At 40.6% G+C, this 24,306-nt stretch overlaps 1 protein-coding gene across 16 annotated transcripts in view; it reads right to left on the bottom strand.

The window, feature by feature from the left end:
* LOC100346726 (guanylate-binding protein 7) overlaps positions 1 to 14,840 on the bottom strand; it is a 29,667-nt gene extending 14,827 nt beyond the window's left edge. For 2 of the 16 annotated variants that reach the window (XM_070078117.2, XM_070078118.2), the window contains exons 1-5: positions 14,260 to 14,702; positions 10,012 to 10,204; positions 3,838 to 3,965; positions 820 to 929; positions 424 to 620 (exon numbers count right to left, since the gene is read on the bottom strand). In XM_070078117.2, coding sequence (XP_069934218.2) covers positions 424 to 620; positions 820 to 929; positions 3,838 to 3,965; positions 10,012 to 10,198 — 622 coding nt within the window. In that variant the 5' untranslated portion in view covers positions 10,199 to 10,204; positions 14,260 to 14,702. Of the gene's footprint in view, positions 1 to 423; positions 621 to 819; positions 930 to 3,837; positions 3,966 to 4,247; positions 4,864 to 10,011; positions 10,205 to 14,259 lie in introns of all 16 variants that reach the window. The other 14 variants (XM_089300418.1, XM_089300419.1, XM_070078119.2 and 11 more) reach the window with 13 other exon arrangements.
* Positions 14,841 to 24,306: the final 9,466 nt, after the last annotated feature.

Here is a 24,306-nt window from a genome sequence, read left to right as displayed (position 1 = left end):
TTTGCTGGTCAAACAAGTTACATTTGTGTTAGACATTTAAGTGATGTTTCCAAATACATGTACTCTTGAAATTTATAGAAGGCATTGAACCTTTTTGTAAATGTTTTCATAGCTGTTGTTTAACAGTTAAAATGTCTGCTAACTTTTCATTTGATATTATAACTGTAAGTGATCTGGGAAGCCTGACTTGTTCCCTCATTTGTCTATTCTCTTCAAGATAGGAAACTGATTCTATTCTGAAGGACTCTCCAGGATGTACAGTTTGAACTTTAAACTTTATAAAAGTGGCCATTGGAGGGTGAACCAACGGCAAAGGAAGACCTTTCTCTCTGTCTCTCTCTCTCTCACTGTCCATTCTGCCTGTCCAAAAAAAAAAAATACCACATTGCTATTGAACCACAAACCACAGCCACAGTCCGATACCTGGATTCAGTTTCAAGGCATTCTCCAGGTAATCATCTTCTGTGATGGGGCATTCGTGTGACTTCAGCTCCAGGGTGAAATCCCGTACAGCCCAAATAAAGTCTGGAAAGAAACTCACAAAATCTGTGGAGTCCTCTACTTCTTCAGATATGAGGCAAGATTTTGCCCTGATGAACTGTGATAGCTCAGCCACGTAGCTAGGACGTTAGTTAAGGAGATTCAAACTACAGCAAAAATTCTAGATCTCATTTACAAACAAGTTTAAAAAAACACTCCCTTTTCCCCTGTGTTCACTGTTCTTCAGCCAGAAAAACTGTATTTCAGGGAAGAAACAGCAATCTCAGCTGCCATTCCCCTAAACAGAGAAACATGGGGGCTGTGTTTTTGGAAGGATACTACAGCTGCTCCAGGGCCTGGTGGTTGATGGTGCCCAGGCTGTTGTAGACAAAGGCGCTGCTCAGAAGCACGGCCAGGGCAAAGATCCAGGAGTCATTCTCAGGGTCTCCCTGGGAAGCCCATTAGAACAAGGGAATTGGACATCTACTACTCATTAGCCCATTCATCCATTTGGATGTTCATTCATTCTTTTGGCCCTGCCTCAGTTATACAGTAGGGTAAATATTAACCTTTGGAGATTGTCTTGAAAAAGAAATCTTACTTTGATATGCATATTGACATCATTCAAGGTATCAGTTTGTTTAGCTAGTGAAACAAATAATGACACTGTCATTGTGCATTAAATATTTAATAAAGTGCTTAGAATATAGCTATGCACTAATAAGTGCACAAGAATCCTACTGCAAAATTATTCTCAATCATGACTACACTAAGGACACAAATGCTATGCCATGAAGTTCAACAATGCTTCACTGCCCTGGGCCCTGCATTTGTTTTCTGATTATTAACTTCCTTATGACAATCCTCACCTTCAAGAAGATGGTTTTTTAGGGCAACAAACAAGTCAGTATATAAAAATAACCAATAGGGGCCGGCACTTTGGTGCAGTGGGTTAACGCCCTGGCCTGAAGCTCCAGCATCCCATATGGGCTGCTCCACTTCCAATCCAGCTCTCTGCTATGGCCTGGGAAATCAGTAAAAGATGGCCCAAGTATTTAGGCCCCTGCACTTGCATGGGAGACCCGGAAGAAGCTCCTGGTTCCTGGCTTCAGATCGGCTCAGCTCCGGCCGTTGTGGCCATCTGGGGAGTAAACCAGTGGATGGAAGACCTCTCTCTCTGTCTCTACCTCTCTCTGTAACTCTGTCTTTCAAATAAATAAAATAAATCTTATATATATATATATATGTATGTGTGTATATATATGTGTGTGTGTGTATATATATATATGTGTGTGTGTATATATATATATATATATATGAAGCCAATTGATAATGCCTGCCCAGAGTGGAACCCAGAATTACAAAGTAAAATCAAACAAACAGAAGAACAAAAAAATGAGTTGATATGGAGGCCTATGTATGTGAATAATTATTCTGAATTCAAAGCAAAAGGGATTCTCTATAACCGGCACATGATGGCAGGAAGTAGAAAATAGCTGAGCTTTAGAGTTGATAGAAAAAGAACTTATGGAAACGAAGAGATCAAGTAGGCAAAGAACCAACAGAGTTCAAGTTAGAATTGTTTGTTCACAGTCATACAAAGGTGTTAAAGAGGTATCCTCCTTGATGGAAGCAGTGAGTGTACATGCTAAAATGGAAGAGGAGGCTGCAAATGAGATATGTGTCATGACAAGAAAGGTTTGGCTCTAATACAGTACAAGCCAAAAGGTCAGCATATTTTAGTATGCTTTGATTCCTTGGGAAATGAAATTAGAGGAATTAGAAAGTTCATATAAACTGCAATTTATTAAATCAATCCATATCGCTGATACCATGTCAAGTATGAGTTGATAATCAAGAACTTTAAAACCAAACATTTTAGTTAAGAATTTTTTTTTTTTTGACAGATATAGCCAGTCAGAGAGAGAGAGAGAGAGAGAGAGAGAGAGATAAAGGTCTTCCTTCCATTGGTTCACTCCCCAAATGGCTGCTATGGCCAGCGCTGCGCTGATCCAAAGCCAGGAGCCAGGTGCTTCTTCCTACTCTCCCATGCGGGTGCAGGGCCCAAGCACTTGGGCCATCCTCCACTGCCCTCCCGGGCCACAGCAGAGAGCTGGACTGGAAGAGGAGCAACCGGGACTAGAACCAGTGCCTATATGGGATGCCAGCGCCGCAGGTGGAGGATTAAACAAGTGAGCCACGGCGCTGGCCCCTAGTTAATAATTTCTAAGTCTGTGCTTCTTTCCCATCCTTTTGCAGAACTGGAAGCCAAAGATCTATTGCTTCTTTTTTCAGTTTACTCTCATACTAATAAAGAGAAAATATTGATTACATCTGTGAAGATAAAATGCCTAAAATTTTATATACATATACATATGTATATATGTATATGTATGTTGAATCTAGCATATGCCTGTGAAGAATTCCATGAAGAATTTGTCTCCAAAGTTCAAGGACTTGGATTAAAGTCTTAATGACAAACATAAGTTTTTCTAAAGATGATTTATAGATTTCTTCACAGGAACCCTATTTTCATAATCCCTACCTCTAATCTCATCAACTTCACACACTTAGAAGATTCCATTGATTCAGTAGAATAGAGGTTTCTCCAGAAAGCTTTCCCTACCTCAAATGATTGGAATTTTTCCACATTTTGCATGTATGATAACCTGTACTGATTACACTCCATATTTCTTAAAACAACAACTAGGCTATGGCCTTTATCTTATTTACAGTTATATCTGTCGTACTTAGTGCAGAGCCCTGAATTCCACTTGCTCATTCATATTTCTTTTCTTTTCTTTTTTTTTTTTTTTTTTAGTGGACATTGAGAGAGAGAGACAGAGAGAAAGGTCTTCCTTTTGTCGTTGGTTCACCCTTCAATGGCTGCCACGGCCGGCGCGCTGCGGCCGGTGCATTGTGCTGATCCGATGGCAGGAGCCAGGTACTTCTCCTGGTCTCCCATGGGGTGCAGGGCCCAAGCACTTGGGCTGTCCTCTACTGCACTCCCAGGACACAGCAGAGAGCTGGCCTGGAAGAGGGGCAACTGGGACAGAATCCGGCACCACGACAGGAACTAGAACCTGGTGTGCCGGCGCCGCAAGGTGGAGGATTAGCCTAGTGAGCCACAGCGCCGGCCTCATTCATATTTCTTTTAAATCATTCCCTCCAACATTAACAATAAGAAGAATATCTCTCCATTTTATATCAAAGTATTTGGGGTTACAAAGGAATCTTGATGAAACAGAATTTAGTTTCATGATTTACAGTTTAGAGAAATGTGTGAGAGAAGGTGAAGTAATGTGGCAAACTAACATGTAAGAGGAAATTGGGAGTAGAGAACATTCTGGGCCTTACCTTTTCCACGTCGCCCAGGCCCTCAGTGTCCAGGAGGACCAGGGTGTGGTCTGGCTTGGAGGGGTGGGGCATGCACCACATCCAGATGCCCTTGGTTTCAGACTGTACTGTGGAGCCCAGAGGGAAGCCTGAAGGGAAGAGGAGACATAGTAAACCCTGAGAGCAGGCTGACCAAGATGACCAGGGATAATAGTGATGTCAGGAAATAGACCACTTAAATTTCACAAGGAAAACCAATTATATATATGGTTTTCTCAAAAAATACTTTTTTTGCATGTTTACCTTATTCTTTCAGATAACCAAATTATGTCACATGATACAATTAATACAAGTCAAGACTATGTCATTTTATCTGACACCAGAGAGCTCTCCTGTCTATTAACTTCTCAGAGTTAAATCAGGGGAATCACCTGGAGACAGGAAGGTAGGTATTTTTTCCTTCAGTTTCTACCTTGCTGGACCACAGTGTGCCAGTGGCTTGCTGTTCTCTCTCAGGTCACAGTGCTTTCATGTAGCTCCATTGTATAGTTCTGGTCTTGGCCACATTCCGGCAGCTACTTATTCCTTGTCTGCTTGGATAAAGGAATGGTAATGTCCACTTGACCATTGTATTGTCCTTGTATGGGTGCTTTGTCTCTCTTACTGGTTCCCTGTACCTCACCTATGCCCTTGTAAGTAGTTCCTTTATTGAACTCTCCTCAATTATCTTTGTGTGAGCAATGCGTGTTGGGCCAGAACTTCAGCTGATCTATTAGCGTTTGTAATTTTACCCATCACCTCCCCGCCATTTTATTCTTCTGCTTTCTATTTTTCAAGCTAATTACGAGTCCAGCATTATTCGCCTCAGGCGGGAAATGTAAGTGAAGGAAATGGTGAAAGTCCTATGAGACCAGTTGATCTTCCTTTCCAAAGTCTAAAAGGCACAGGCAGATAATTTGTAGATGATGTCCAGGAACCAGTGGATGATAGTTCCTGTTCAGCAGTTCAACATTTTGATCATCTTCCATTTGACAATGCTCCCTTCCACTGAGAAAAGAAATTGATGCAATTGAGTAGCTAGAAGTTCATGGCCTGCATGGCTCAGACCATTCCGTTTCTACTCCATGTGTGTTCTCACAGGGAGAAGAGAAAGCCCGAGATGTTCTGCTCTTTTTTATATTGTAATATCTTACTGTTCACTTATTTTAATATGCCAAAGATTTAGTTTAGCTAATTTAGAATCTAGCAAAATAGCACAACTGTTTCAAATAATGAAGAACCAATAAACACATACAGAAGAAAAAATGTTGAAAATTTATAGATTAACATATAATTGTCAATATCTATACATGAGTACATTTCACAGAGCTTCATTTCTACAAAAACGGAGTCAACTTAATGCTCAGTGCTTCCAGTCGGAGAAAGAACAAGCTGTGATTGCACATGATCGATCTAGGTCTGCAGAGGCACAGAGTACCTCAAAAAGTTCACGAAAGATGAAATTAAATGGTAAGTTTACTTCAGCACAAAATTATTTGAAATTCATACATATTTTTTCATAGGATGTATTTTCGTGGACCTTTTAAAAATTGCCTTGTCTTTTAGTTTTCTGTCCTGCAAACTTTCTGAAGTTTCCTCATGAAACAAATTGAGTGGGCCAGTCCCAAAGAGAAAGCAGTGATCTGATCTTGCTTAGGAACCTCGATAGGGAGCGAATCTTTTTCTTTCTGCTTTTCCTAGGATATGGCAATGAAGTAATAGCTTACATGCTGACAGTATTATGAGGCCCCATTAACAATCACAGGGAATTTTCTTTTTGCTACTTTAAGCTATTGTGAGGGGAAGAGAAAAAATGTTCTTAAGACTTTCTGATATTTGTCTCAGAATTCTCAACTCTTTCATCTCTCAAAATGTGTACTATAAATTTATGTGATCCAAACAAGGGGAATTGTATACCCCCAATTGATGATCAAGAATGTCTATAAAAGAAAATTAAAGTGCATCACTTGGGAGACAATTGCAAGATTGGAAACAAAAAGAGTAAAGAGATCAATTAGCTTAGGGAGAGACAGGGAGAGGTAGGGTGGGAGGGAAAGAAAGACAGAGGTGATGAGAAGTGGGCAGAGAGTAAGAGTCAGGCTAAGTGATCTGCAAAGTTTAATAGAAAGAAGATCATTCCCTAATGGTTTTGAGCCATAGACAGATTAATCCCTTAAAGAAAAACATAAGATTCTTAAAGACAGAAAGTTCAAGCAAGGTAATGGGTACATTGTCCCATGAGTGAATAAGAATCAGAGATGATCCAGTAGGGGGAAAAGTGGATAATTTCTTGAAACAGGAAATACAAATGGCAAATAAATATGTGAAAACTTATTCAAAATCTCTCACTGTGAGATAAATAATATTGAACTATATTCAGTTCATAGATCAGCAAAAGTTAAAACCTTGATTCATGTCACCAAGATTTTGCAGAGTGTGTAGCATCCTTGATTATTGTTAGCAAACATGTAAGCTGCACATGAAACTGTTAATTATTATCTAGAAAGGCTGAAGACACACAAACTCTCCAATCCCACATTTACATTCCTGCATATCTTTTAAAGGGGAGATTTGTACACGTGCACCATGTAACAAACACGAAGACATCCATGGCAACCTTGTTCATGAAAGACAGAAACTGGAAATAACGCCAATGTCCATAAACAATAAATACATAAATATTTTGGTATTTTCAGACAATGGCATAAAATGAAGTAGTAAAAATAAATAAGTTACCAATACATGTGACATCTAGAGAATTCTGGAAATGTCTTGCTGAGCAAATAATGACACAAATACACTATAATCCCTTTAAATAAAGTGCAAAGAAAGGCCAACATAAACTGGTATTAGATTGCATACGTAGACCATAGAAGAATTTTTTTTAATAATTATTTATTTATTTGAAAAGCAGAATAATGGAGAGAGACAGACCAATACATACTTCATTCACTGGTCCACTCCCCAAATTCTAATCATTGAGGCCAAGTCAGGCAAAAACCAAAAGTCAAAAACTCTATTCAGATCTCCAACATGTGTGGCATGAACCTAAGTCCTTGGGCCATGATCTGTTGCATCCCAGGTGCAACAGCACGAAGCCAGATTGGAAGTGCAGAGAAGCGAGGATTCAAACTAGGCACTCTGATATGGGATGCACATGTCCAAAGAGGTGGTTTTACCAGTTGTGCCACAGCACCTGCCCCAACAATGTACATTAAATAAGATATCTTTGAATGGTACCAAAGCAGAAATGATGTGACCAGAGGCTTACAGGAGCTTAATTGCTTATTTTTCTAAGAGCAGTGGCTCAGTATTCACTAATTTATACAACATAACTAACTTTATACAACATACCTATGGCAAAGATTAAGAATCAACTATATTCTGTTTAGGCTGTTATTTAAGTTTATGAAAAGTTATTAAAATAGTTATCGATAGCAACCATAGTTATTCACTATTGATTCATTTACTCACCAACTATGTATTACAATTTTCTGTGTGTTGTACAGACAGCTGTTATTGGCAAACCAAAATGCCCCTGCCCTTGTTAAGCTTCTAAAATGATTAAGATTTATTGAATTCTGAGAGCCTATGCCCAGCACTTCATACGCATCATATAATCCTTTCAATGTTGTTATGAAGCAGGTATTTTTAGCACCATCTGGGAAGGAAACAGTCATTAAAATGATTTAAATGATTTGTCCGAAATAAAACATGTCTTGCAAACCTGAGTCTGTGTCTGGGTTGATTCAGGCTGCAATGGCAAACTACCACCAACTGGGGACTTACTGTTTCTCACATGCTGGAGGCTGGAAATCCAAGATCAGGCTGCAGGCAGGTTCAGTGTTGGGCGGTGCCCACTTTCAAGTCCGCAGTAGGTGTCTTCTCCCTGTTTCCTCATATGGTGTCGGGGCCAATGAGCTCCCTTGGAGCTCTCTTAAAAGGATGTGGATCCCAGTCGTGAGGGCTCTGCCCCAACACCTAATCACTTCCCCATACCCTCACCTCCTAATGTCACCATTTTGGCAGTTAGGATTTCAACATATGAATTGTGAAGTGACATAAGCCTTCAGTTCACAGCAATGAGTATTTAAATATTATGCAATTATGAACAAATTTATTTTTAATTACCTTACTGATCTGTTGAATATAAAGACTCAGAGATGTCTTCATGACTACTAAGTATTTAGATTCATACAGTGAATGCTACAGAGATGCAGTTCATGACATTCAAAAATATTTTTTATTACTTTTGATTCTTTGTCATCTCACTTTTAATTTTTAAGACATTCCTGGGTTTTTGTTTTTGTACCACTATATGAAAATGGACAAATCAGTCATTTTCTTTATGGTAAAACTTTGACAAGAGATGGAGATCTTAGTTTTGGTAGGTAGGGAAGATTTTTACAACATATAGATCTTGTTTAAACGTTTTTAGCTTTCCGAATTGCATCCAGTGTTTACTGTCTGAGCAGTCCCCCCACCTGCCTCTGGAAGCATCCTCAGGATTTCCCTGACCTCATGACCTCTGGCAAATATTTGTTTGCTGCATTCCCAATGTCACAATTCTTTTTTAATTTTTTAAAGCTTTTACTTAATGAATGCAAATTTCATAGGTACAACTTTAGGAGTATAATATTTAGGAGTATTTAAACAAAATGTATTCAAACAAAATGATTTATTTAAATCATTTTAATCACTGTTTCCTTCCCAGTTGGGGCTAAAAATACCTACTTCGTAGCACCATTGAAAGGATTATGATACACAGGAAGTGCTGGAGAACTTTAGTGGTTCTTCCTCCCCAAACCCCCCTCCTACTCACACTCCCAACCCGTTAGAAGAATTTTTAAAAAGCAAGAGTGGAAGACGTGTGCCCTGAAAACCAATATATTGATGATCTCTAGTGAGAGTGTTAGAGATTGTGATATGGATTTTTTGGTATTGTTAAAGTTTTAATTTTTACCTTGATTACACAGGCATTCACTTTATATCTACTAACTTCATTTACATGTGTGTTATGTATTCTTCTGTATATGTTATAATTTGCATATTGAAAAATGATAAGTAGAGAAAGAGAAAGGGATGTAATTTATCAAAGATTTAATATGAAGTGATACAACATAAAATACATAGCAGCCCAATTTAGATATTAGATATACAGGAATTCTACTTTTCATGCTTCTGAGTATCCATTTCTTTAAAAAAGGCATATTAAATTAAAACTATGTACTATTTGAAAAGAATATGTAGCTGGGACAAAACTGATATAGGAAGCATGATGTAAGTGTTTCATGATCCTACTTACAAAAAAAGGACCTTACTGCCAACAGAAAGCTCTGGATTTGTGCAGATATGCAGACAGGACCTGTCTTCTGGACTGAGAAATATAGAAGCAGTTTGGAAACGAAGAGTGTAGAAGGGTGTGTCATAAACTAGAAATTCTGAATAGTTTGGCATTTGTTCAACAAGAAGTACTGGAAAAAGAGACATATTAAATTAAACCTATGCGCTACTTGAAATTAATATGTAGCCTGGGCAAAACCGATGTAGAAAGAAGAAAGGGAGTAATCACTCGAGCCCAGCTCTCAAGCATGTGAGAGTGTATAGGCCAGCAATACTAGTTGGTGATTGGTGCATTGTTAAGATGCCATTTGGGACACCTACATCACATACCAGGCTGCCTGGGTTTGAGTTCCAGCTCTCTTCCAATCCAGCTTCCTGCTTGTACTCACTGTGAGATGCAGCAAATGGTCAACCAAGTACTAGAAATGCTACAATCAACATCATAGACCCACTTATATCCTGGCTGTTATGGGCATGTGGGAAGTGAACCAGTAGACAGAAGAGCTCTGTCTGTCATCTCTCTATCTCTGTCTTTCAAGTAAATAAATGTAAAATTTTACAATGTAAAGAAAAGGAAGACTATTGGAGTAGAACTTTTGAAAGACTTAGGGAACTCTTTATAAATGGTGTAAAGTGAGATTTTCTGGACATGTGAGGTTAATGTTACAAATTTGGAGATGGAATGAGAAATTTTCTTCTTTGGAGGAGTCATGCTCTTCTTTATGGTGGCCTCAGACAAGGAGTGATCAGCCTATACAGCCTGTGTTGTCACGGGTCCCACACTAATGACCCCTGCCCCAGGCCCACACTCACCACTGCTCCGTCCTGCCAGGCGATTCATGAGGTAGGATTTTCCTGTACGATACAGTCCCACAATGGCCACCACCACCACAGGTTGAGAGATGTTGAGAAGAATCTCTAGTGCTTTTGGATTCACTGTCAGCTTCCCTTCCCAATTTTCTACTAGACAGATGGGGGCATTCATAAATTCGGTTGCCATGGTAACCTGTAACCCAGAGAAGTAGACTTCAGTAGAATACAGGATCCTGAAGTCATCTCTAGTGGTTATTTAGGTCAAATGTGTATGAACTTTCTGCCTGTGGAATGTGTATGTCAATTTCCTGCATTTTGTATGTCTTTAAAGGAAAAACACTTCATCTAGTATGCCAAGGCCCAGTAGAGATGCTTTATTTATCTTACTTTATGATTTCTACAAGAACTTTAAAAATTTTTTCCAGGCTTGTTTAGAATAGAATATGAAAGATAAACCACTAATATCAGAAAAATAAGAACACTAACTTTTGAGGTAAGTAGAGGTAGAATATGATATGAAAAAGATGAAGAGTGGTCAGAAAAAAATCTACGCATTCCAGAAAAATTGTGTCTTTCATTAATTCAATAAATGTTTCATGAGTACCTACTATGTTCCAGGCCTTGTTCTAAGTGCTTGGTATTAAGCAGTAAAAAAAAAAAAAAAAAATGGACTCAAATTCCTGTTGCATGGTCAATTAGAGAAGGAAGAGGGTTAATGCACAAAGCAAGTAAGAAAAAAGAAAGTATGTTAAATAGTGATAAGTTCTCAGAAACAACTAAGCAGAGAACAGGAATGGAGAGGTTAGGAAACTGAATTTATCGAAAGGGTAGTAGGGAAGACCTCCCTGAGAATGAGGCAGAATGAGCTGGATCATGGAACTTGATGAGGGAAGAGTGAGCAACTGGTGGGAGCTGGAGCAAACCAGGAGGAGGACCAAGAAAGAAAGAAGGCAGACAAAGACTGCAGCTCTTCTCAAAACAGGACATGACAGTAGCTTACAGTAACTAGACACATACGGGCATTCAGGAAATTATTCAACTGCCAGAAACAGATGACATTTACAGAGGATGCAGAAGAGATCTGGAATCCAGGGTATCTAGGATCCTCCCAGATCTGACAGAATCCCACAGCGGGGTGAAGTTCACCTCTGAGTGTTAGCACTGCAATAAGTGGGTCATGTCAGGAAAACCAGAGACAGACAGAAGTCCAAGAGATTTGGCTGTCACTTTTTTTTTTCTAAAAAAATACCAAATGCTAAGCAGCATTCACATGTTCATCTAATTGTACTAGAAAGATTACTAACCACCAGAAAGATTATTAACTTCTCTGCGCCTTGGTTTCTTCTTCTATAAAATGGAAACAGTAATAAGTAAAAATCTAGTGGTCATTCAACATCTGAAAATATTTACAATGGTCTTAAAATCACATCTAGGAAATAGTCAATCCTATATAAAAAAGAGAGGATGGGAGATAAGCCCTAAAGGGAGGTAAGTAAAGGACTGGTTTCTGATAGGTAAAGTGACACTGCTTACCAGGGTGCAAGCAAGCAGAAGGCACACCCCATATCATGGATGAGCAAGCAAGAGCTGACCAGTGGGAAGGGCTGACAGAGGGAGAATGGGACTGGGGAAAACAGTGAAAATTTTAAAATCTCTATAATTAAAGTATTTTTCCTAAAATGAGCAAATTAGGAAATGTATTAATATGTGTCAATATGTTCTCTAAGATGAAAATTAATAAGAAATAATAAATATCCAGAATCTCTGATAGAAAAAAGCTTTAATTGATATTTAATAATTTTCTCTGCACAATTTCTCAGTTTTTTGCAAAGGTAATTGAGAGCAGAACAAGGTCAATGAAATATGAGCTGCTCATTGCTGTGTAAAGAGAAACTGTAAAATATTTTATTCAGAGTAAATATTTTGAGGTTTGGGTAGGAATAGATTAACATAACTTTTTTGTTTTTTTAATGCAAAGCATTCTGAGGCATATAAACCAAGAGTTTGCTTTTACTTTTTAAAAACTTTCAATTAACACATAAATGTTGTACACATTTAGGACAAACATTGTGGTGCAATGGGTTAAGCAGGCTGTTGCAGGTACTTGGGGGATGAACTAGAAACTGGGAATCTCTCTCTCTCTCTCTGTCTCTTTCTCTCTTCTTCTCTGTCATTCTGCCTTTCAAATAAATACATATTTTTTAAAAATTATACATATTTTGGAATGCCATGCAATGTGTTGATATATATTTGAATTGTGTAATGTCCAATCATGTTAAGCATATATACCAACTCAAACATTCATCATTTCTGTATGGTGAAAATATTCAAAATCCTTCCTTCTAGATTTTTAAGAGAAAAAGATTTAGTAAATTATCATTGTCTGTAGTCAGCCTATGTGCAACAGAATACTAGAATTTCTTACTTCTAGCTAATTATAACTTGTTCCCTGTTAAATTAGCATTCCCCAGGGCCAGCCCTGTGGCGCAGTGGGTTAAAGCCCTGGCCTGCAGCACCGACATCCCATATGGGCACCAGTTCTAGTCCTGGCTGCTCCTATTCTGATCCAGCTCTCTGCTGTGGCCTGGGAAAGCAGTAGAAGATGGCTTAAGTCCTTGGGCCTCTGCACCCACGTGGGAGACCCTGAAGAAGCCTGGCTCCTGGCTTTAAATTGGTGGAACTCCAGCTGTTGCGGCCAACTGGGGAGTGAACCAGTGTATGGAAGACCTCTCTCTCTGTCTCTACCTCTCTCTGTAACTCTGTCTTTGAAATAAATAAAATAAATCTCAAAAATAAATAAATAAAAATATATAAATTACCACTCCTCTCAGCATCGGGAAATTACCATAAAGCTCTTAAATTATATAAGATGAATTCTTTAAGATCCCTCATATCAGTGAGCTCATGATCTAAGTGTTTTTCTGTGCTTGGCTTATTTCACTTAGTCCTCCAGTTTCACTTAATGTCCTCCAGTTCCATCCACTTTGTTGCAAATGACAATATTTCATCCTTTTTTTTAAAAAAAAAATGAAGGAATAGTAGTCCCTTGTGCCGACAGGTTCATGAAGAAAGGTTCAACCTCACTAATAATCAGTGAAATGCAAATCAAAACAATGGTGAGCCATCACCTCACACCAATGAGATGGGGGGCTAATCATCAAAAAGACAAAAGATAACAAATGCTGGCCAAGATGTGACCAATGTGGAATCCTTAAAAACTGTTGATGTGAATGTAAATTGGGACATCCATTATGGAAAATTTTCTAAGTTTCTCAAGAAACTAAAAATAACACTGCCAGGTGAGGCAGCAATTCTACAGTTGGGTATACATGCCAGGGAAATGAAGTTAGTCTTGGGGAGCGCTGTGTATACTCGTAGCTTTATTGCATCACTGTTCACAGCAGCCAAGACGTAGAAACAACCTGAGTTCACCCACTGATCGATGGGTAAAGAAAATGTGACACATCCATACAATGGGACACAAAACCAGGAAAGTTGCAACACCAAGTAAGCTGCTCTATTAGTTGGGGGTGGACCACCAGGGGCTTCCAAAGGCTCCTGTGCTGCAGAGTCAGGTGGGCTGAGGGCTACACATGCCTCCCATCTCGTGCTTCCCACACGCACCAACAGTTATTCTGATAGGGTTCATGCAAGGACCAAGCACTCAGAAAATACACGGAAAACATATGTGATTAGACTTTACAGTTGTTGCCAACATGATTAGTGAAAGTGAGATTGAAATTCCATGAAATGCAATTTTGTGGCACCTTTGGAATATTAAATAATTACTCCAAAGGCAATCAGATCAAACTGAGGATTTAAATTAAGGTAGAAATTTTTTCTGTTTCTCCTATGTCCCGCAAAGAACAGCCAGGAAAGGTCCGAGAACAGGACAAGAGAGGAAAAAGTGACCCCACAGCAGCGCCTCTGCCAGGAGCTGGATTTGGGCAGCTCCCTCCCAGAACAGATTGAGCCGCTTTGCTGGGAGGAAGGCAGGAGGCGCCCCTCCCGGTCCCCAGGTCCCCAGCAGAACTCAGAGTTACAGCCCCAGGTGCAAACCCTGAGAGAAGCAAAACATCCTGGGTACACGGGGCGCTTGGGGCCGCCCAGGGACCCCGCTGCGACGCTGAGCTCCCTGGAGAAAGCTCCCGCTTCCTCAGCCCATGCCGAGGCTGAGCTAATTCCTGATGGTCACAGTCAGTGAAGGGAAGGAAGTGCCAGGACAACCAAGCGCCGCTATGCACTCACCTGGCCAGGGCGCCGCAGTCAGGGCCAAGTTCTCTGCCGCCTGTGTTCACCTCTTGCTCTCCCCTCCTGACTCGAATTTTCTGTCACATACTGTTAAGCTGAAAACCGCAGCGTATCTCACAACCGAAATCGAAACCACACGCATTTCTTGGTAACTGTTGAGATGTTTGCTGGTGGATGTTTTGCAGGTGAACAGGAAATGGAGGTTTCTGGGAAAAGACATAGAGTCTTTGGCTTCCAGTCAGTTTCTGAACCGCTGCACCCCTCTCCTCACAGATGGAGCCCCTGTCCCTGTACCACTCAGTCCCGACACTCAGCCTCGCTTCAATCAAGTAACAGCTGGCTGTGCCACCACAGGCACTGCCTGGGTTACACGCACACTCATGGACAAGCTGACCTCCCTGCAGGTCAGGGGCTTGCACAGGGGCCTGGCAAAGAAAAGCAGTTAATCCTCCCGCGAGCCAAACAGGAAGCACCTGGCATGGAGCCCTTGTGGGGGCGCCTACTCTGGCGGATGCTGGGGATTGGTGAGGAGACAGAGGCAAGCACCCTGGGCTCCAGGCAGACCTCAGAAAGGGCCCCTTCACACCTGCGCAGCCCTGTGAGGGTGGCTTGGGTAAGCTGAAGAACGTGTGGAGTTCAGTTATAAGTAATTAATTCAATCCCTAAATTAGCTTAAATTAAGTACATTTGGAATTAAGACTTAATGTATAGTATATTAAGATTAAGTGATATGAAATGTGGGGCAACATATTAAAGTCAAGCTAAATTTTGGTCTTCGGAGCTTTTAGGACGTGTTGTGAGAAAAGACAGGGTACGGGAGTGAAGCTATGCCTGGAATTTTCTGCCTTCCTGTGTGACACCTAGCCCTAAGTTGCTCAAATGCACCAATAAAATGCATACACTTAGGTAATTGCCATATAAGGAATAAGAAACTCGCCTACTGTTGCAATGGCATATGTGCTTGTTTACTCGAGGGCATAAAAAGGCTGGGAGGGGGACGGGCTTCTTGCCTCAGCACTGCACTGTGTCGTAGGTGCCAGTAAGAGCCCCCAGCTAGCTGGTAATAAAATCCTCTTGCTGTTGCATCCAGCCTGCCGTTTGTGAGTTGTTTTGGGGAGGGTCTCATATCGGACACAACAAATGTGTCTCAGGTGTCACTGTGAGTGCCCACTCGAGACCCTCTAAGTTCCCATGGAAAAGGACAATCAGCGATTTTTGGCCGGAGAATTCCTCCTTTGCATTCCTTGAATGCCACCGTGCTCACAAAATCAAAGCTGACAGGTGTTTGAGGTGGGCAGAGGGGAGCTGTCCATAGAAGCTGCATCAGAGGGGCCAGCAGCATCCGTCCCAGGTGTAAGCACCCGGCTGAGCGCACGGGTCCTCTGGAAGAGCTGACACTGTAAGGAAATTCCAGGCATCTTCTCCCCCTGCCTCTGGTTATTTTGAATCTCTTGATCTGGACACTACATCAGCAGCGTCTGCCTCTCGCTCACCCTCACTGCCCTTCAGAACACAGGAATCAATAAACAGGGAACAAATGGAGCTATGCGGTTGTTACACTTAGTCATGACAACACAGCCCATGTGTCCCAACACTTGGAAATGTCTCAGATGTCTGCCAAGAGGATCCCTTTGTCCTCTCTCTCTTTCCTGTTTTTACCCATATGGTAAAGACTTAAACCTGCACAGCTCTCGCCTGACATCAGTTCATGCAGATTTGCTGCCTCATATTGAATTCTCACATCCTGCATCTTTTAATTTTTTTCTGAGTCTCTTTTCTTTTAAGTCTTCTATGATTTCAAATGACACGACTGACATTGGCTCCTATTGTGCTCCTTCAACCTAGACTATCATCATCAGAATGGTAGAAATGTAGGAAAAACTCTATTTGTAGTGCAGCCAACTTTTGGAGGACAATATGTGCATGTGGCCACTGAGCTCTTAGCTCTGCAAATGTCCTTCTCATCATAGGCTGATAGGACCATGGCATGATGCTCAGCTCTGCCCCCAAAGCAGGGGAAGAGCCTGAAACATTCTCTGTGTTTTCTGATCATTTGACCAATCCAGATTGAGCATCCCTAATCTGAAAATTTGAACAGCTAGGACACTGAAGCTATTTGAACATCTTCATTATGCCACAAGTGGAATGTTCCACACCAGGGGACTTTGTTTCATACATGAAGTTATTAAAATATTGCATAAGGTGCCAGGAAGTTAAGCTACTACTGTGATATGCCCATTGTGATGTGGCTACGTTGAGTCCCAGTTACACTATTTTTGATCCAGTTCCCCGCTAATGCACTTGAGTGGGCAGGGGATGATGGTCCAAGTGTTTGGGCCCCTGGTAATCTTGCAAGAGATCAGGATAGAGTTCCTGGCTCATGACTTCGGCTTTATCCCTGATCTGAATGTATGGCTATTTGGAGAGTAAATCAGCACCTGGAAGATCAGGCACAAATGCAATAGTAATTTACCCCACTTCTAGTCTGCTCTTGTCATTTAGTTATGTCCCTCTAATACATTAGCAGGAGAAAGTACTTATGTTGAGGTCCAGCACTATGGCATAATGGGTAAACCACCACCTGTGCCACCTACATCCCATATAGGTACCAGTTCAAGTCCTAGCTGTTTCACTTCCTATCCAGCTCCCTGCTAATTCACCTGGGAAAACAGCAGAAATTGGCCCAAGTGCTTGGGCCCTTGCACCCATGTGAGAGACCCAGAAAAAACTCCTAGCTCCTGGTATCAGACCAGTGTAACTCCAGCCTTTTTGGCCATTTGAGGAGTGAACAAGCGGAATGACAGTTTCTGTCTCTCCCTCTCTCTCTGCAATTCTGATTTTCAAATAAATAAACAATTATTTAAAAAAAAGAAAATACTTTGTCTCCTGCAATTCTGTCACCACCTCGTTTCTGTCCAAGCCTAGGATTAGTATAATCCCTCATTCCAAGAAGCCCTTTTAATTTGAACTATCTGTATGAATCATTCCTCTGTGCCCAGTGAACCCTAATATGGCAGTGCCTTGCCCACAGCTGGTGCCAATGAAGCATTTACCCGTTGAAATGAAGATGAAGCATCCAATAAATAAGTTAACTAGGAATTATTTATTGAAATAAATTCTTTTCTTCTTAAATTAGAAAATTCACCACTGTTATCTATGTATGTTTTATGATTATAAAAATATTTTACATTCATTGAACAGAAGTTCCATTCAATAACAATATCATTAATTTTGGAATATATATAATACATTTATAAACATATTCCAAAATGGAATCATATTAAATATACCTAAATTATACCCATATTAATTAATGTTTCCAAATTTATCTATAGACAACAGATTTATTTAATCTGGAAAAGAGTTTGTTGATAGGTAGGAAGTTCCATTATTACATAAACATTCACAGAAACATTTAATTGTCCCTGGAACAATGTTTTGGTTTTACGGATCAAAAGAAAACAGTTGATTTCTCAGAATTAATCCTATTTCAAAGAAACTTTGCTTTACTTCCACTTTCAATCTCATTTGTAAGAGGAAATAAGTTCAAATATGCATCCTGAAATGGATGATAAAGTTCACTTTCATAGAAAACCTGCAGATGACATTGTTCTTAGCATTTAAAAAATATTCAGCTGACAGGCTGAGAAAATGAGGGAAGGCAAGGAAAAGGTCTGACAGAAGTGAATCCTTGTCCAGTGTTCTCAGATTAGGGCTAAATCAATCCAAACTATATTGACATATTGCCTGGCAATTTGGAGATCTGAGTCTGTATCCATGGTAACCTGTGTAACAGTCTCATTTTTGTCAGAATTAAAATTGTCCAGTGAGTCCACAGAAAAAGCAGACGCTTCTAGACAAATATGCCACAAAAGAGGGAACTGTTCTGCCTTTTAATTTCAGACATGAAGGTTGCCTGTATGCAACTTTCTATGAAAGGAGGCAGGCACTGTTCACTGTGTGTGTCCTGTTCTTTTGCTCAATACTATGACTGTGATCGTCTTCTGTGGTATTTAATACAACGAGAGAAGCTGGTAATTTTCATTGCTATCAATGTTGTCTTGTTCCCCTACTCACAATGGATGGACATTTGGACTATTTGCAGTTTGGAGCTAATTTGTACATTCCTGCTAAGGCATGTATGATGTTTGGGATGTGCCTACAGATACATTTTAGTCAGAGATTCCTAGGAATCAAAGGGCTATATCAAAAAGTAGATTTGTTCATCTTGGGTGGTAAGGCAAAACAAAGTGCACTTTAAGTCCTTCATACTTGTGGTAGGTTCCAAGAGAGAAGTAATTTTAGGAGAAATAATTTTACTTGTCTGAAAAAACTGTGTATTTTTAATGATTCAAGCAACTCACAATTAGCCTATATAATTTCTGAAATGATGCACATATAAAAATCAGCAAAATAGCATGTAGAATAATCTTTATTATACATGGAGAATTCTGGTTCAATCTACTCTGTAAACACCCTGTATTATTCAGCTTTTCATCCCCATAACAAAATACCTGAGCAAGATATTAATGAAGCAAAGAGTTATATTTGGCTTACATTTTCAGAAGCATACAATTTTGGAGGTTCACAGTTTGGATGCTCACAGTTTTCGAAGTTCAAGGGCATGGAATCTGCATTGGCTCAGCCCTCTCTGGGTAGAGTTTTCTCAGCTGCATCCCATCATAGAAAATAACAATGGAGAGATTATAGATGGAAGGAAGAACTGGCTGGGGTCAGGCCTGTTTGTTTTATAACATCTCTTTCCTGAGAACTTAGAGTCGCATGAAAACTACCTTAAGCCTTTCAGAGGGCACGGCTCCAGTGACCTAGGGATCTCCCTCTAGATTATACCTTTTACAGGTCGCACTGAGAACTGAGCAGCCTTGGGGTACAAAACATGTCCAAACCATAGTGTGGTGCAGTTTCAGGTAGAACAGGAGGCCTACAGAGGAGAAGAGGAGGATGACAAGAGACAAGAAGGAAAAGAGGGGGAGGGATGCACCAAAGGACGTGGATTTCATGATAGCTGAGTGAAGCAGGCTGGGCTTACTTGAAAGTTCTTATCTCCTTGCTTTCGTCAATGCACACACATGACAGAATTTAATATGGAAATTTTGTTTCAATGTACTATAAAACCTCAGGTCAAATTTGTGACTGTGAGAATTTAGTCTTCCTTATTTTTAACCCATAGTGCTACTAACATTTCCAAAAGAACCTGACATCTGCCAATGGTCACGTTGCTTACTGAACTCAAGTGGATGCCAAGGACCAAGGTGAAGTTGGAGAAAACCCTGTGCATATCATAGACCGTGTAAAACAAGAAATCCTCAGTGGTCCCACAGCATCAGAGAGCCCAGTTAGTGTGAACAGGGCTTAACCCAAGGGTGATTTCATCTGATTCACCCACATTCACCTTGGAAAAAGTCCAGATTATAATCCTGTAAGGATGTGGAATGTTAGACAACGTTCCTCAAAAGGAGTCTGAAACAAGGATGAAGTCTGAGACACATTGCTATGCGCTCAGGCAAGCAATGGAAAAGTGAATCAAATCAGGTTCATCTCCTAGTGTTTATCTTGACAGGTTCAGCTCATGTGCATAGGTCCTGAGACTCTACTCCTGGCCCATTGCCCTGTTTGTGAATACAAGGAGGGATTCTTAAGGATACATTGTGGAATAAAATAAATATCTACAAAATAAGACTTTGTGAAATAGAATCACAATACCCAACATCTGGGGGCAGCATTTAAGTCCTGAGATTTTGTGGATTCTGTTTTGAGCGCCAAATATCCTTGCATGGCTTAGATAGAACTGCCGTTCGACATCAGCCAAATGCAGGAAAAGTTCCCTCAGTGGTTCTTCTATCCCCTGGCTACTCCCGCACAGATAGGGGGAGGAACAAAGAAAACCCTGTGGCATCTCCCTACCGACTTTCCTCCCTCAGCTCCTCCCAGTTCTCTTGGACAGAGGTCTACTCTATTTGGATTTGCAACAAGTGTCTGCCCCAGTCCACCAGTGCACAGCAAAGCATCCTTAGGAAATGAATCCTGTGAGGGTATTTATGCCCCACCTACAGGTGAGACATTCACATCAGAGAGGCAGTCTCCACATGAAGTCCTATAAAATGGAGAAACAAATGTGCAAATGTTCAAGCAGCTGGCTTACCATTGTACCAAAATGACAAGCATGCATGGTCATAGGTTTGCCTTCTTATCAAATGGTAGAAAATGCACTTGAAATACATCTTTACCCACTTCAATGACTAGCAAATATCTGGTTTTTTTCTTTTTTCTTTTTTCTTTTTTTTTAACTTTTATTTAATGAATATAAATTTCCAAAGTACAGAATATGGATTACAATGGCTTCCCCCCAATAACGTCCCTCCAACCCGCAACCCTCCCCTTATCCACTCCCTCTCCCCTTCCATTCACATCAAGATTCATTTTCGATTCTCTTTATATACAGAAGATCAGTTTAGCATACATTAAGTAAAGATTTCAACAGTTTGCTCCCACACAGAAACATAAAGTGAAAAATACTGTTTGAGTACTAGTTATAGCATCAACTCTCAATGTACAGCACACTAAGGAAAAAGATCCTACATGAGGAGTAAGTGCACAGTGACTCCTGTTGTTGACTTAACAAATTGACACTCTTGTTTATGGCATCAGTAATCACCCTAGGCTCTTGTCATGAGCTGCCAAGGCTATGGAAGCCCCCTGAGTTCACTGACTCTGATCATTTTTAGACAAGGCCATGGTCAAAGTGGAAGTTCTCTCCTCCCTTCAGAGAAAGGTACCTCCTTCTTTGATGACCCGTTCTTTCCACTGGGATCTCACTCGTGGAGATCTTTCATTTAGGTTTTTTTTCCCCCAGAGTGTCTTGGCTTTCCATGCCTGAAATACTCTCATGGGCATTTCAGCCAGATCCGCATGCCTTAAGGGCTGATTCTGAGGCCAGAGTGCTGTTAGGACATTTGCCATTCTATGGGTCTGCTGTGTATCTCACTTCCCATGTTGGATCATTCTCTCCCTTTTTGATTCTATCAGCTAGTATTTGCAGACACTATTCTTGTTTATGTGATCCCTTTGGTTCTTAGTCCTATCATTACGATCAATTGTGAACAGAAATTGATCCCTGGGACTAGTGAGATGGCATTGGAACATGCCACCTCGATGGGATTGAATTCGAATCCCCTGGTATTTTCTAACTCTACTGTTTGAGGTAAGTCAGCTTGAGCATGTCCCGAATTGCACATCTCTTCCCTCTCTTATTCCCACTCTTATATTTAACAGCAGTCACTTTTCAGTTAAGTTTCAGCACTTAAGAAGAATTGTGTATTGATTACAGTATTCAACCAAAAGTATTAAGTAGAACAAACAAAAAAAATACTAAGAGGGATAACATATCAAGTTGCTCATCAACAGTCAGGGTGAGGGCTGATCAAGTCACCGTTTCTCATGGTGTTCATTTCACTTTAACAGGTTTCCTCTTTGGTGCTCAGTTAGTTGTCACCTATCAAGGAGAACAAGTGGTATTTGTCAAAGGGGCAAATATCTCTTAATTTTCATGTATGTGAGAGGTCTCTTTCCAGGAACCTAATAGTGGGTTGTATCTAAGCTTTTACAACAGATGGCAATTGATACCTGATCCTCAAAGTCTGTGAGGATACTTGTGTTCTTCTTTCTTTTTTAAGATTTGTTTATTTATTTGAAAGGCAGAGTTTCAGATAGGCAGAGGCAGAGAGAGAGAGAGAGAGAGGTCTTCCATTCACTGGTTCACTCCCCAAATGGCTGCATCAGCCGGAATTGTGCCCATCCGAAGCCAGGAGCCAGGAGCTTCTTCTGGGTCTCCCATGCAGGTGCAGGGGCCCAAGCAATTAGGCTATCTTCTACTGCTTTCCAAGACCATAGCAAAGAGCTGGATTGGAAGTGGAGTACCGGGACTTGAACTGGCGCCCATATAGGATGCTGGCACTGCAGGCGGTGGCTTTACCTGCTACACCATATTGCAGTCCCTCTTATACTCTTCTTATAGCTCGCTGTGGCTCACTCTTAAACTTTTCTTTATTTCTAAACATGTAAACACTTCTTTCCCAACAATTTCTTATTTCTTTGACCTCCATAACTGTCATTTAATTACATGTCAGTTGTAACTTGATGTGAACATGTCCCCAGAAGAACATATCTGTGTTATGCCTGGATATTTGTTATACCAGAGTTCAAGATACTGCCTGTGCTGGTCATGTTTGTTGGGGAGGTGTGATGGGGAGGGGCATTCATCCCCTTTTACCAGATCATCTGAGTATGTAGTTTGAGGTGCAGTTCTCTGAGGGAAACCAGTGGGCGACTAGAACTAACTCAGATGTAGGACTTGTCATTCCAGGAGCTTTAGCTGGGAAACCTGGAAGGCAACTGTGCACTAGCTCACAACCCTCAAGTAAGGCTGAGCCCTTAAGGCTGTAGAGGAAAGGGAGAAATAACAAGGAATAACAGCATTGCTATTGGATGTCTCTGTACACAATGTATATATTCTACTGTCCCTTTAGCCCCAACAATTTTCAGTAAGAAATTGATCCTCAGATAAAAACCCTGTCTTGTTTTGCTTTTTGAAAACAATGATAATGTGGCAGAATAATCTGGAAGGATGGCCACCCACTTTTTAATTTCAAATTTGAAAGGGAGAGGTGGAGAGAGACAGAGGCAGAGAGTTCCCATCCACTGATTCACTCCCCAAATATCTGCAACAGCTGGGGCTGGGCCAGGCAGAAATAACTGGGTGGCAGGGATCTAAATAACTGAACCATCAGTTGATGCCTCTAAGGCTACACATTAACAGGAAGACAGAAATTAGAAGCAGACCTGGAATTTGAGCCCAGGCACTCTTTTATGTCATCCATATATGCCAGATGACACCCCAATCCTATGCAAATACCCATTCCCACAAAGCATGCTTTAATTTCAGTAGGAGCACACCTGAACTGAAATAAGAGCAACAGTGGAAGCATAATAAGTAGAAGCAATATAAGCATAATAACTGAACTGTGAGCCAAAGATAGCGTCTCATTGCTGAGCAGTCATCATGAACGTCAAGTCCAAGGAACACAGAGCACACCGGGCATCCCGTCTTTCAGACAGGACAAGGCAGTACGTTCAGTTACATGTGCTTGTCCTTTCTGCCTCTGTGAGTCCCTTCTTCACGAGTTCCTAGAATTCTGTCCTTTATTTTAAGAACCCCTTATCACAGCTAATGTCGTGCAGATATGCTAAACTGGAGCATTATTGAATGATGACACAAGAATGTATTCAGCATACATTTTTTGAGCACCTGGTGTTCACATGGTAGACTACCCTGGCACTCAAGGGTAAACAATGAGAAAATCCAAGTCCCTGAAATGCAGAGATTGTAGGGGTGATAGTGTAAATAGATTATCTGAATTTTCACAATTATATGAAATGTTCTGTGATAGGAGAGACAACATGGCACAATGGCACAGAGGAAGAACACCACATTAGGTCACCAGAGTGGGAACACAGGAGAACTTTAAGAGGAACAGAGACAAGCAAATAACCCAAATAGAGTGTAGAAGTGATGGTGTTCAAAGACGTCTGGACCATGTGCAAAGTCAAGAGATAATCCGTCCAAGTGGCAGAAGGGCAAGAAGCTTGTGCCACCCGACAGAGTCCTTGCTTATAGTTAGCTGGAAAGGAGTTCTGAAAATACTGAGCTCCTCCTCAAGAAAACTTTTCCTTCTATTTCATAAACAGTATAAATGTGAGGCTGCAACTTATACATCATTGCAGCCATCACCCCAGACCTTGTTGAGAAACCATAACGGAAACAAATGAAGATGCATGTTTCATGCTTCACAGCTAGCTGTCACAGCTACCACACTCTTCCTCTGTGAAAACTTCCAACGTCTCTGACAGCATTAAACCGTCGCATCCTGTAGTGGACCTGTTTCATTTCCTGCATTATTTTCAGTTTCAGTATGGTATTTAATATTTTTATTTACTTATTTTTAGAGTTTATTTTTTATTTATTTG

The sequence above is a fragment of the Oryctolagus cuniculus genome, chromosome 7 (genome assembly GCF_051225735.1).
Source record: "Oryctolagus cuniculus isolate XC-2025 breed Fujian yellow rabbit chromosome 7, ASM5122573v1, whole genome shotgun sequence".
NCBI lineage: Eukaryota > Metazoa > Chordata > Mammalia > Lagomorpha > Leporidae > Oryctolagus > Oryctolagus cuniculus.
The sequence above is the reverse complement of the archived record's forward strand: the minus strand, read 5'-3'. Positions and strand labels throughout refer to the sequence as shown.